The sequence below is a fragment of the Oryx dammah genome, unplaced genomic scaffold (genome assembly GCF_014754425.2).
Source record: "Oryx dammah isolate SB20612 unplaced genomic scaffold, SCBI_Odam_1.1 HiC_scaffold_24, whole genome shotgun sequence".
In the NCBI taxonomy this organism is placed as follows: domain Eukaryota; kingdom Metazoa; phylum Chordata; class Mammalia; order Artiodactyla; family Bovidae; genus Oryx; species Oryx dammah.
Window position 1 is genome coordinate 70,766,622 of NW_024070208.1, and position 14,782 is coordinate 70,781,403.

Genomic DNA, 14,782 nt, shown 5'->3' on the forward strand with positions numbered 1-14,782 from the left:
ACAAGGTACAGCCTTAACATACACTTTTCCTGACTTGGAACCAGTCTATTGTTCCATGTCCAGTTCTAACTGTTGCTTCTTGACCTGGATACAGATTTCTCAGGAGGCAGGTCAGGTGGCCTGGTATTCCCATCTCTTTCAGAATTTTCCACAGTTTATTGTGATCTACACAGTCAGAGGTTTTGGTGTAGTCAATAAAGCAGATGTTTTTTTTTGAAACTTTCTTGCTTTTTCGATGATCCAGCAGATGTTGGCAATTTGATCTCTGGTTCCTCTGCCTTTTCTAAAACCAGTTTGAACATCTGGAAGCTCACGGTTCACGTATTGCTGAAGCCTGGCTTGGAGAATTTTGAGCATTACTTTACCAGCATGTGAGATGAGTGCAATTGTGCGGTAGTTTAAACATTCTTTGGCATTGCCATTCTTTGGGATTGGAATGAAAACTGACCTTTTCCACTCCTGTGGCCACTGCTGAGTTTTCCAAATTTGTTGGATATTGAGTTCAGCACTTTCGCAGCATCATCTTTTAGATTTGAAATAGCTCAATTGGAATTCCATCACCTCTACTAGTTTTCTTTCTAGTGATGCATCCTAAGGCCCACTTGACTTCACATTCCAGGATGTCTTGCTCCAGGTGAGTGATCACACCACCGTGGTTATCTGGGTCATGAAGATCATTTTTGTGCAGTCTTCTCTGTATTCTTGCCACCTCTTCTTAATATCTTCTGCTTTTGTTAGGTCTATACCATTTCCGTCCTTTATTGTGCTCCTCTTTGCATGAAATATTCTCTTGGTATCTCTAATTTTCTTCAAGAGCTCTCTAGTCTTTCCCATTCTATTGTTTTCCTCTATTCCTTAGCATTGATCATGAAGGAAGTTTCTCTCCTTGCTATCGCTCCTTGCTATCTCTCCTTGCTCTTCTTGAAACTCTGCATTCAGATGGGTATATTTTTCCTTTGCTCCTTTGCCTTTAGCTTCCCTTCTTTTCTCAGCTATTTGTAAGGGCTCCTCAGACAACCATTTTGCCTTTGTTGCATTTCTCTTTCTTGGGGATGGTTTCTAAAAACATTTTAAAAATCCAGTACTTTCTATTTAAAAAGCCTTACTTAGGAAATGCCCATCTTTTTTTTCTTATGGATGATAAGTGGCCCCGGGCATAAATCTTAGTCACAGGTTCCTTCTGGAACAACTCCTCTTTGAATGTACCAGAGACCTGCTTTGCAACAAGACTGTTGAATGGCTCCATTTCATGGTGCTCAGTTGTGTCTGACTCTTTGTGACCCCATGGACTGTAGCCCATCAAGCTCCTCTCTCCATAGAATTTTCCAGGCAAGATTACCAGAGTGGGCTGCCACTTCCTACTCTAGGGGATCCTCCCAACCTAGGGACTGAACCCGTGTCTCTTGCCTCTCCTGCATTGCAGGAGGATTCTTTGTCACTAGTGCTACCTGCGAAGCCCAGCTCCATTTCATGAGCAGCCTCAAATCACAAAATGTGTGAGGCCTTGTCTACAGAAGACTGGATGGAGCTCTTCACTTCCTTTTCTGCCTCCCTGCATCCTACCATCCTACCAACTCACATCAGCAGGACATCATACATACCTGGACTCTACTGCTGTGCATCCTGTTCAAACACCTCTTAAGACCAGAACTCATGGGAGTTTAGCTGATTCCCCTGATGACCAAAAATTTTTCTATAGTTTTTATGAAACCAACAACTACTCTATTATGCAAATACTTAGGATAAATGCCTCTTAAGAATTTATTATTAAAAAGAAAACATGCAAGTGCCACAATAAAAATCTCCTTTGTTTTGATGAACATAGATTTTTTTTTTTCCACTTAGTACCTACTAGATACTAAGAACCATGGAACTCAATATACTTCTCTTCTTGGCTTGGTTTATGGAAAGTTCAGTAGTAACTATCCATGGTTAAGGTTTGTGATATCAATACAAACATCTTCCTTCCTTTGGGGCTTCTACCTTATACCTTATACCTTCTAAAAAATACATTTAACAATTCTACTTTCCTTATGATTTCTTATGATTTTTAATATTGATGAAATATGTTTGTGCATTAATGAGATAAGCTCTGATATAATATATGTTCTGTGAATAGCTGTAGAATAGAAGGATTGGTTATAAAATGTGTTCCCCATCATTCAGCTACAAAGTTAAATGGAATACTAGACTGCATGCCTACTGAATAATCTTTCTAAGGGGATTATTTTCAGCATCATTTATATAAACAGCCTTGGGGATGGTAGAACATAAACTGTGTGTTCACCCCAAATACTGTTGATGATAAACAGTAAACCTGAAAATAACAGCACTTAGCTTTTTAAAACATTTAACAACTGCAACTTACTTGCCATCTTTTAGGTATGTGAAAAGATGTATTTTTCAAATGTATCATTTCTGGTATATGAGTATATTTCCTGATACCTCCTTTTCTTTTCCTAATCTTTTCCTTTCCTTGCCATTTCTAGTAACCTGGGGTAAAAAAATTCCCATATTTCCCTTGTATATTTGTTCCAGTATAACAAAATATTTTATTTTTAATAAAAGCATTTATAGAGTGGCTGCTCTATTAGGAAGTATGTCATGAACAAGACATAAATGGTCCCTATCCTCAAATTCACCTGCTTCTGCTGCTAAATCGCTCAGTTGTGTCTGACTCTGTGCGACTTCATTGACTGTAGCCCATCAGGCTCCACTGTCTGTGGGATTCTCCAGGCAAAAATATTGCAGTGGGTTGCCATTTCCTTCTCCAGGAGATCTTTCTGACCCAGGGATTGAACCTGTATCTCTTATGTCTCCTGCATTGGCAGGTAGGTTCTTTAGCACTAGTGCCAACTGGGAAGCTGTCCTTGAGCAAGTCGATATCTGGTGCCTCAGCCTTCCTGCTGTGAAATGGAGAGATGCCAGACTGTCTCTGATGATTAGGATGCAGCTTTCTTTGAAAGTCAGTGATGGCCCCCAAGTGCTTCCAAAGCTACTCTTCCCAAGGATTCCACCCAGAAAGGCAGTGGATCTGGGATGTCTAAGAAGCAGGAGGTAAACAGTTCCCTGGAATCAGGATATGGCAGGGCAAACTCACCTCTTTGTGCTAAAATACAAAGCTACAGCTGACTTGCCACCTTAAGGGCCATGCTGAATAGGGCCCAAAATATTCAATTACCTATCATTAACTTAGTGAGAAATTCCAGAAGACAGTCTGCAGGATTCCAGGGATCTGGTTAATGAAATGGCACAAAGGAAAGCCAGCCTATTTTGCCAAACCAACCTGAGAGTCCCGTACTCACTTAAACATTCCAGGTGTTTAACATCTCGTGAAGTCTCTGAGAAATATCGCTGGAGAAAAAAGAAAGCAATGCCAAGGGGAATCATGGGTATCGCAATCCAAGGAATCACTGCCACCATCACGCCTACTACACCAATCACAAGTAAAATAGCCTGAAACAGTGAAAATAAATACAGATGTGTCTTTGTTAAGGATTTTTTTCAAAGATAAACTTTAATGTTTTGTTAGGTTAAACTCTTTTCCCAAAAGATGTGTTGGAATAATAGGGAATATTTTTCCATCCAAAGAAATAAAATAATGCATGGTTCTCGTGATGTTTATTGCATGTGTCAAACACTATGAGGATAATTTTTCAGGTATTAGCTCCTTTGATACACTCAGTAGCCCTATGAGGCAGGCATTAGTACTTTTAACAGATGAGAGAATATTTAAAATTCCCAGGGAGAAAGACTTGAATACCAACTATCAGGAGTCAATAGGTGTTACTAGAGATGAACGAGCAGGTATCACAGATGAGGAATCCAGAAGCCTCAGCTATACATGTCAGGTTATAGAAGTGGTTGATTATAAATTCAGTGTCCAGAAAAGTAGGGAAAAATTCAAATGCTGATCTTTGGAAGTAGAAATTCTCTTTGTTGGTTTTCAATCCATAGTTAATATTTACTGAGTGCTGACTGTGTACAGGGCCACACATTCAACACTTCACATGTATTAAATCTTTAATCCTCACAATAATCCTATATAGTAACAGTATTATCTCATTTTACAGATGGAGACACTGAGGTACATAGAGAAGAAAAACAACTTGATCAAGACTACAAAGCCTAAGTTGCAAATCTGGAGAGCCCATGTCATGAGCTATTATGACACATTTAAGCTTGCCTCCAATGTACATCCAAATTTCCACCATTATGTTATGTAAAATGTCCATTTCAAAGTTTAATGATTAAACACCAACAGATACCATTTATCAGACGTTTACTGCATATAAGGCACTGTGCCAAGAATTCTATGAACACTCATTTAATCATCTCATCCCATAATGTGATTTTATCTTGGGAAATGACCTTGGTCTAAAAAGATGGCAGAAAGAATAGAAACCAAACATTACATGCTGCTGCTTTAAGTATCCATCTTTATAAGAAAAAGTATGATATCACAATGGACAACTTCAGGCGATAGGAATGCAATCAACACTTAGTGTCTGCCTGCTATGGAAGTGGGGTCGATACTGGGGGTGTGTAGATTCACATGGTCTGGGTCAAGGCCTCTGAAGTTTATGATCTCAGGTGGAGACAAATCCACGACAATCTGCACAAGGCAGAGAGGACAGAGGAAACACAGGGAAGAATATATGAACATTTTTAAAAGAAATCTAAGAAGAGACTGAAAACTGAATTTCACAGGCTGGTTTAACAGAGAGTGGCATGAATAATTTGCAGGTAGTAATCATACCTGATACAAATTTTGACCAAAAAGGAGGCAGGAGAAGGTTGAGATGCTTGTCTGAGTTAACACTGGTTTTTCTGGGTCCTCTCAGCCCGAGCACCTGCATCCCATGCTCTCTGATCCAGGGCCTCCCACTCCTTGTCACCCAGGGCAACTGGCCCTGGTACATCTCTAAGGGATGGGTTAGGGTGGGTAATGCCTGTATCACAGAGACTCGGGTTATCATTTCATAGCTCTTCCAGATCAGTTTTCTCAGAGGATCTTCATAATTATCTTGTGAATAAGAAAAGTAAGAAGTATCATTTCCATTTGTAGATAAGAAGCATGAAGCTAGGAGAGCAAGTGAATGTCCTAAGTTTTTCCAGGAAGGACTGCAGGTCATGGAGAAAGACAGGAGTGGTTTGTACTCAGGTAATCCAAGAGCCACAGCTGCTGGAGGAGGAGCCTAGAAGGAGAAATCTTCCAGAACTGTGACTCTGTGGCCAGGAGCCCTTGTGAAGCAAACTGCATTATCTGGATGGAGACCCATGTGCTTTCCCTGTTTCTCTCATCTGTGCCATGGTATCAATATGAAACTCAGAATGAAGAAGATGGAATCCTGAAGGAATAAATTCTAATCATAAATGAGGGAAAATAGGACTGTCTGATCTCTCACCTATTAGACCTCAGTTCAGCTGCTCAGTTGTGTCCGACTGTTTGTGACCCCATGGACTACAGCACGCCAGGCCTGACGGTCTATCACCAACTCCCGGAGTTTACCCAAACTCATGTCCATCAAGTTGGTGATGCCATCCAACTATCTCTTTCTCTTTTGTCCCCTTCTCCTCCTGCCTGCAATCTTTCCCAGCATCAGGGTCTTTTCCAATGAGTCACCTATTAGACCTACAGATGAACAATTTCTTAACAAACACTGGTTTAACCAGGTATCCCACACTACTGCAACCTTCATCATGTTCATGGATGAGGAGGGGTCCTTCCAGCTCCTTCCATGTCTGGTCTTAAGTAAAGTCACTAGGGGTGTCATCATTGGTTGTTAGGGGGAAAAAAAACCTGCTGAAACATCAGTCAGGAAAAAAATCCAAATTACAGTTTGTTGCTGTTGTTTTTTTTGTTTTTTTTTTTGTTGTTGTTGTTTGTTTGTTTTGTTTTTTTAGCAAATTCACATTATTTGACTGGACAGTATTTACCAGTTTCAATCATCTGTTTCTACCTAATTAATGGCCTTTAATGACTAACCCAGCCTGCCACATAACCTGGGAAGTGACATAAGATCAAAATGAAGGGAGCTGTGCAAATGCTTTTTCCTTGCATACACATTAAAGATCAGTAACTATTGCTCTCAAAAGATCCCCAGTTAGGTTATGTCCTTCAGATTTCATGCCCCTAAATTCTGAAACAATTCAAATAGACCTTCTCTAAGAGTTTTCTTTCTACTTGAAGGGCATACTATAGTTAGTCTTATAGTAGATTAAATATTATATAAACACACACACATATATACACACACAATGTATAGGTTTACATATTAAGTATCTATGTATATATATTTATAAATATTTTATTTCCAGCTCTCTCAAACTATTTGCAAAAGTTGGTAGAAGGCAAAAATAGGATATGAGCAATCAACACCCTAACAAAGGAAATAGAATATTCTTGGGTGCAATAAACATCCCTTTCTTGAAGCCAATCTCATATCTTCCTTCGACATTCCGAGGATTCCAAGGAACATAATCCAAGCCACACACACAATTCCTCCCATCCGACTGGATTTCAGGCCCATCTGATGGCCCACACCACCATGGCCAGTGCTTCTGTAGCTATTTCTCACGATGGCACTGAGACAATGATGTGTGCACAGCAAGAGATGTGTTGACCCAGAAGCAAGTGACCCAAGTCCTGATGCCCCAAGAAATAAGGGGAATCATTTTTTAATATGTTTATAACCTATTTGGAGCACACCATTTGAGAATTCTATCAAAAGTCTATGATTCCATATGAGTAAATGCAAACATTCCATATGCCACCAAATTTGGAAAACTCAGCAGTGGCCACAGGAGTGGAAAAGGTCAGTTTTCATTCCAATCCCAAAGAAAGGCAATGCCAAAGAATGCTCAAACTACCGCACAATTGCACTCATCTCACATGCTAGTAAAATAATGCTCAAAATTCTCCAAGCCAGGCTTTAGCAATACGTGAACCGTGAACTCCCTGATGTTCAAGCTGGTTTTAGAAAAGGCACAGGAACCAGAGATCAAATTGCCAACATCTGCTGGATCATGGAAAAAGCAAGAGAGTTCCAGAAAAACATCTATTTCTGCTTTATTGACTATGCCAAAGGCTTTGACTGTGTGGATCACAATAAACTGTGGAAAATTCTGAAAGAGATGGGAAGACCAGACCACCTAACCTGCCTCTTGATAAATCTGTATGCAGGTCAGGAAGCAACAGTTAGAACTAGACATGGAACAACAGACTGGTTCCAAATAGGAAAAGGAGTGCATCAAGGCTGTATATTGTCACCCTACTTATTTAACTTATATGCAGAGTACATTATGAGAAACGCTGGACTGGAAGAAACATAAGCTGGAATCAAGATTACCAGGAGAAATATCAATAACCTCAGATATGCAGATGACACCACCCTTATGGCAGAAAGTGAAGAGGAGCTAAAAAGCCTCCTGATGAAAGTGAAAGAGGAGAGCGAAAAAGTTGGCTTAAAGCTCAACATTCAGAAAACGAAGGTCGTGGCATCCGGTCCCATCACTTCATGGGAAATAGATGGGAAAACAGTGGAAACAGTGTCAGACTTTATTTTTTGGGGCTCCAAAATCACTGCAGATGGCGACTGAAGCCATGAAATTAAAAGACACTTACTCCTTGGAAGAAAAGTTATGATCAACCTAGACAGTGTATTCAAAAGCAGAGACAATACTTTGCCGCCTAAGGTCTGTCTAGTCAAGGCTATGGTTTTTCCTGTGGTCATGTATGGATGTGAGAGTTGGACTGTGAAGAAGGCTGAGCACCGAAGAATTGATGCTTTTGAACTGTGGTGTTGGAGAAGACTCTTGAGAGTCCCTTGGACTGCAAGGAGATCCAACCAGTCAACTCTGAAGGAGATCAGTCCTGGGATTTCTTTGGAAGGAATGATGCTGAAGCTGAAACTCCAGTACTTTGGCCACCTTGTGAGAAAAGTTGACTCATTGGAAAAGACTCTGATGGTGGGAGGGATTGTGGGCAGGAGGAGAAAGGGACGACTGAGGATGAGATGGCTGGATGGCATCACGGACTCGATAGACACGAGTCTGAGTGAACTCCGGGAGTTGGTGATGAACAGGGAGGCCTGGCGTGCTGCGATTCATGGGGTCACAAAGAGTCGGACATGACTGAGTGACTGAACTGAACTGAACTGAAACATTCGAGGATAGTATTTCACTTGAAAGTACATGGTGAATTTTCACAATTCAGATCGAATCCTTAGTTTGCAGAGATGACAACATATACTTGGAGGGGAAATTCCATTAAACAGCTATTGAGGTATCTGAGACTATTAATTTTCAAGAGGGTTTAGGGCTTACCCTAAATTAACAGGGATGGTAAGATCCCCCACCCACTTTTAATGTTAGTAAAGCTGGGATATTGTAACACTATAAAAGGATGGTGGTGGGAATTAAATGAGATTATGTACATTAAGTGCTTACCAGTTTATGGATAACAAATATAAACTCAAAGTCCATTATTATCACGTTTCAGTGTGCTCTGGTCACAGCAGCCAGGGGAGGAGGGAACAGTGTATTACAGATTTAAGGGCTTAAAGAACCTTAAGAATCTCATGAAGTTGGACCCTTAAGAGGCCACTCATTCTAACCCCTGGAACAGTTGAGTACTATCCAAGGATATACAAGAGCAGGTGATGCTTTCCTTAGATGTGGTGATGATGTACAAAGTGACTGTGGCTTTTCTCTAGCCACAGAGAAAATTGAATCTAAGGTCTATTTTGTTTGAAGAAGTTATTTTAGAAATAATATGACCAATAAATCTCATTTAGTACAGTTTTTGTCCTCTCTGTATTTTCTTCCCAATTCCAGGTCTTCCAAAAATTGATAAAATTAAGGTTATGGCAGCAAGTCAAGATTTTTTGAGATGTTTATTTTCTTATTCCTTATTCTCTTTGTTTCAACTTCTGCTGCTTCTTTGAGAAGACTTACTGTTATGAAACTGCTGAGAATTTAAGGAAAACTAAAGGAAAAGTGGAACACCTCTGAATTCACTAAACCAACCAAATTATTCAATTCAGTCCCAAGAGAAGATCAATTTGACTTTTTCTATTTCATGTACCATGAACTAGTCTATTGATGTCAAAGGAAGTACAAAAGCTAGATTTTGTACACTACTGAATCTTAGGAAATTCAACTGTGTCCACTCCAGTTCAGCCTCTTGGTACAGGCAAACAGCCTGCTTAGGATGTCAGGATGACTAAAGCAGTCATCTCCCCATCGCCCATCCTCAGAAATGATGCTGTCCTGTGAAGCTATTTCTGACAAACCACAGTAAGTTCAATCACTGAGTCATGTCCGACTCTGCAATCCCATGGACTGCAGCATACCAGGTCTCCCTGTCTATCACCAACTCCTGAAGCTTGCTCAAACTCATATCCATCGAGTCAGTGATGCCATCCAACCATCTCATCCTCTGTCATCCCCTTCTCCTCCTACCTTCAATCTTTCCCAGCATCAGGGTCTTTTCCAATGAGTCAGTTTTTCACATCAGGTGGCCAAAGTATTGGAGTTTCAGCATCAATCTTTCCAATGAATGTTCAGGACTGATCTCCTTTAGGATGGACTGATTGGATCTCCTTGCAGTCCAAGGGACTCTCAAGAGTCTTCTCCAACACCACAGTTCAAAAGCATCAATTCTTTGGTGCTCAGCTTTCTTTACAGTCCAACTCTGACATCAATACATGACTACCATAGCTTTGACTAGACAGACCTTTGTCAAGAAGTAATGTCTCTGCTTTTGAATACACTGTCTAGGTTGGTCATAGCTTTTCTTCTTAGGAGCAAGCTTCTTTTAATTTCAAGGCTGCAGTCACCATCTGCAGTGATTTTGGAGCCCCCCAAAATGAATTCGATCATTGTTTCCACTCTTTTCCCATCTACTTGCCATGAAATGATGGGACCAGATTCCATGATCTTCATATTTTGAGTCTGAGTTTTTAGCCAGCTTTTTCACTCTCCTCTTTCACTTTCATCAAGAAGCTCTTTAGTTTCTCTTCACTTTATTCCATAAAGGTGGTATCATCTGCATATCTGAAGTTATAGACATTTCTCTTGGCAATTTAGATTTCAGTTTGTGCTTCATCCAGCCCAGCATTTCGCATGATATACTCTGCATATGAGTTAAATAAGCAGGGTGACAATATACAGCCTTGACGTACTTCTTTCCCAATTTGGAACCAGTCTGTTGTTCGAACTGTTGCATCTTGACCTGCATACAGATTCTCAGGAGGCAGGTAACCCAGATAACCACAATGGTGTGATCACTCACCTAGAGCCAGACATCCTAGAATGTGAAGACAAGTGGGCCTTGGGAAGTATCATTACGAACAAAGCTAGTGGAGGTGATGGAATTCCAGCTGAGCTACTTCAATTCCTAAAAGATGATGCTGTTGGAGTGCTGCACTCAATATGCCAGCAAATTTCGAAAATGCAGCAGTAATCACAGGACTGGAAAAGGTCAATTATCATTCAAATCCCAAAGAAAGACAATGCCAAAGAATGCTCAAATTACCACAAAACTGTACTTATCTCACATGGTAGCAAAATAATGCTCAAAATTCTCCAAGCTAGGCTTCAACAATACATGAACTGAGAACTTCCAGATGCTCAAGCTGGATTTAGAAAAGACAGAGGAACTGTAGATAAAATTGCCAAAATCTGCTGGATCATAGGAAAAGCAAGAGAATTCCAGAAAAATATCTACATTATTATTGACAAGCCACATTGTCATCTAAATAAATTGTTAATGAAGTATACACAAAAGCAATAAAGAAACAGAAAAAAATAATGCTTATGAAAAATGTTAATGGTTTCACTTAAAAACCTGTTAAATCAAAAAATTTGAAAACTATGAAACTGCTTTATTATTAGTGCCCAGGGCAAATGTTCTCATAATACTGAAAAAATTGTACAATTCTCACCAAAAACTTCATGGATATTCTGCCCTCCCAAATACCAATAATGATGACATTTCGAGGCTTGGCACGTGTCCCACCTCTCAATTATTCCATAGGCCTTCTTTAATTTCATTCTCACAGCAAATCTGAGTAAGAAGGATTTTTCTCTCCTTTAATAAAACTGGAAAGTGATACTCAGATAGATTTAGCAATTTGCCCAAAGTCAAGAACCCACCTGGAATGCAGGAGCCTAAGGAGATGTGGGTTCAATCCCTGGGTCAGAAAGATCCCTTAGAAGAGGAAATGGAAACCCACTTCATTATGCCTGCCTGGAAAATCTCATGGGCTCCCCAGAGGATACTGGAGGGCTACAGTCCATGGGGTCTCAAAGAGCCAGACACAACTGAGCAACTGAGCACACTGGTAATTCAGTCATTCTGACCCCAAGATTGTCCTTTTCATTTCTGCCCAATACTGTATCACAAATAAAGATAAAATTAATATCTAGATATACTCCCAGAGAAGGCAATGGCAACCCACTCCAGTACTCTTGCCTGGAAAATCCCATGGACGGAGGAGCCTTGTAGGCCAGCAGTCCATGGGGTTGCTAAGAATCAGACACAACTGAATGACTTCACTTTCCCTTTTCATGCATTAGAGAAGGAAATGGCAACCCACTCCAGTGTTCTTGCCTGGAGAATCCCAGGGATGGTGGAGCCTGGTGGTCTGCTATCTATGGGGTTGCACAGAGTCAGACACGACTGAAGCTACTTAGCAGCAGCAGCAGCAGATATACTCCATTATTATATATTTCCTTCTGTCTGCATTTTCCAGTTTTGTTTGGTTTCTTGGGGTTGTATCTGCTTTCTCCCATGCAGGGATGACTTCCAGATTTCTTTTTATTAGGGAATAATAGCCTGCTCAGCTCATAGAGCAGACTCTTCATTAAAATGTCTTAAAAATGCTAATAGAGCATACTAACGTGTTGATTTAAGAATTATTATTTAAATTTAAAAAAAAAGGTTTTATGAGAAAGATGAGTTCTAAGCCCAGAACACAAAATGTCTTTGGTGGGGTGGGGTGGAAGCCCAATAATTTTAATATGTACATAAATGCCAAGGACAGAAAATTAGGCTGAGTATTTTACATGTTCAATATCTATATATGGGTGATAGTAAAAACACTAAATTTCCACAGGAAGACTCTACTGCTAGAATGAACACTATATTCTAATGCTGCAGATTTTAAATTTTCCTCTTGAAGAAGGAATTCATAGGGCCTGGACCCCATCTTAGGTCAATTCATGCTGATCAGGCTTGCCCACCTCTCCAATGGACTCTGGAGTCTGTGCTTAGTGCCTATGGAAACTACAATAAAAGTATAAGACCCCCTCTGGACAAGGGAATCTTGAAGATCACATCCAGGTTACTCATCACCTAAGAGAAAACAGACTCTAATCACCCCTGCCTCCAGACAGGTCCTAAATTCTTTCTGTATCTATTGGGGTGTAACTTCAGGCTTATTGATTATAAACTGTTTGAACACCTAACACTTGATAACACTTGAATAATGGGATTATTGTGATTGTATTTACCCTTCCTTTGTTTTATGTAAGTCTCAAGGAAATTGGGGTTCGGACACGTACACATGGGGTATAAAAGATTTTCACAAATGCTGGTCGGGGTCCTTGGCTAAGAGGAGACTCTGCCTCGGGCCTACCGGTGTAATAAACTGCACTCCACTATCTGCATTGTCCGTCTGAATGAGTTTGTTTTCCAGAACACATGGCTATAACACTCTCACAAGCACAGTTTGAATATATGATCTGTTTGCCTCTAGCTTTCAAATTACTTACATCGTTGTTACAACAGACAAGTAGCTAACATGATTGTGTATGTACAAAATCCTACAGAATTTTAGAAAACACCACCAACTCCAGGAAATGCAAAGTGAATTCTCAAATAAATCAATTGCTTTCTATATAATAGCAATGAACATTTGAAAATGGTATTTTTTCTTTGCGTTCAAATGGATGCTTTTGAACTGTGGTGCTGGAGAAGACTCTTGAGAGTCCCTTGGACAGCAAGGAGATCAAATCAGTCAATCCTAAAGGAAATCAGTCCTGAATACTCATTGGAAGGACTGATGTTGAAGCTGAAACTCCAATCCTTTGGCCACCTGATGTGAAGAACTGACTCATTTGAAAAGACCTTGATGCTGGGAAAGATTAAAGGCAAGAGGAGAAGGGGACTACAGAGAATGAGATGGTTGGATGGCATCAGCAATTCAAAGGACATGAGTTTAAGCAAGCTCTGGGAGTTGGTTAGGGACAGGGAAGCCTGGAATGCTTCAGCCCATGGGGTCACAAAGAGTCGGACATGACTGAGTGACTGAACTGAACTCACTTGAATTGAACTCATTAAATATTCAGGAATAAATTAAACCAAAAAGATTGGTGGAACAAAACAAAGATCCAGACACAGACTTCCTCACATATAGTCAAATGATTTTAAATCAAGGTGCCAATTCAATGTATAAAAGTCTTTAACAAACTTGGCTAGAATAACTGGGAAAAATAAGCCTCACAACTAAATACACTTTGATATGCAAAAATTAATGCAAAATGTATTGCATTAATTTCTAGTTTCTAAAAAAAAAAAAAACTAGAACAATAGGAAAATATCTTCATGCTTCTAAGGATAAAGACTTCTTAGGATATAAAAACATAAATCATAAGAGGAAAAAAAGGTAAACATGAGAGGGTAACAGGCAGGAAGGCTAGGGGTCTCCAAAGGGAGGAAATAGGCTGCTAAGTGTCAGACATAAACAAACTACAAGTGTTAGATTTTTTCCCTTATCTATACAAAATTAAAAGGAGGTTTCTTTTAAAATTCTGTGTTGCCACTAAGACACCTAGTTCCACCAGAACTTTACTCAAACCTTGAGCTAACCAATGCGTTTTTATTATGGAAATGATTTTCTTAAGCTGTGATAATGAACTATGTATTTACCCTGGGCTCTGTCTTCAACTCAGTTCTGCCTAAGACTCAGAACAGACTTGACAAACCAATACGTTTTACTCATGCAAATATTCTCTTAAGCTATGTTAATGAGACTATGTCTTTGCTTGGAAACCTGCCTTTCTTCAAGATTCATGTCAATCATTTTATGGCCCAAGAAAACACCTTGAGCCAATGTTATCTCAAAATGTATGTTGTGGGTGAGGAGCCACAAGTGATTTTGCAACCCAAGAAAATAAAACCTGTCACTGTAACCATTTTTACCCCATCTATTTGCCATGAAGTGAGGGGACCGAATGCCATGATCCTAGTTTTTTGAATGTTGAGTTTTAATGTTGAGCTTTTTCATTCTCGTATTTCAACTTCATCAAGAGGCTCTTTAGTTCCTCTTTGCTTTCTGCCATTATGTGGTATTCTCTGGATATCTGAGGCTGTTGATACTTCTTCTGGCAACCTTGATTCTAGCTTGTGATTTATCCAGCCCAGCATTTAACAAGATGTACTCTGCACATAATTTAAATAAGCAGGGTGACATTTTACAGCTTTGATATACCCCTTTCCCAATTTTGAACGAGCCTGTCGTTTCATGTCTGCTTCTGACTGTTGCTTCTTGACCTGCATACAGATTTCTCAGGAGGCAGGTCAGGTGGTCTGGTATTCCCATCCCTTTAAGAATTTTTCCACACTTTGTTGTGATCCACACAGTCAAATGCTTTAGTGTAGTCAATAAAGAAGCAGATATTTTTCTGTAATTCCCTTGCTTTTCCTATGATTCAACAGTTGTTGGCAATTTAATCTCTGGTTCCACTGCCTTTTCTAAATCTTGTACATCTGGGA

At 39.8% G+C, this 14,782-nt stretch overlaps 1 protein-coding gene across 1 annotated transcript in view; it reads right to left on the reverse strand.

Moving 5' to 3' along the window:
• The window catches only part of LOC120883241 (multidrug resistance-associated protein 4-like), a 181,019-nt gene that overhangs the window by 85,957 nt on the left and 80,280 nt on the right, over positions 1-14,782 (reverse strand). Inside the window, exon 19 of the mRNA XM_040267270.1 lies at positions 3,306-3,456. Coding sequence (XP_040123204.1) covers positions 3,306-3,456 — 151 coding nt within the window. The remainder of the gene's footprint in view (positions 1-3,305; positions 3,457-14,782) is intronic.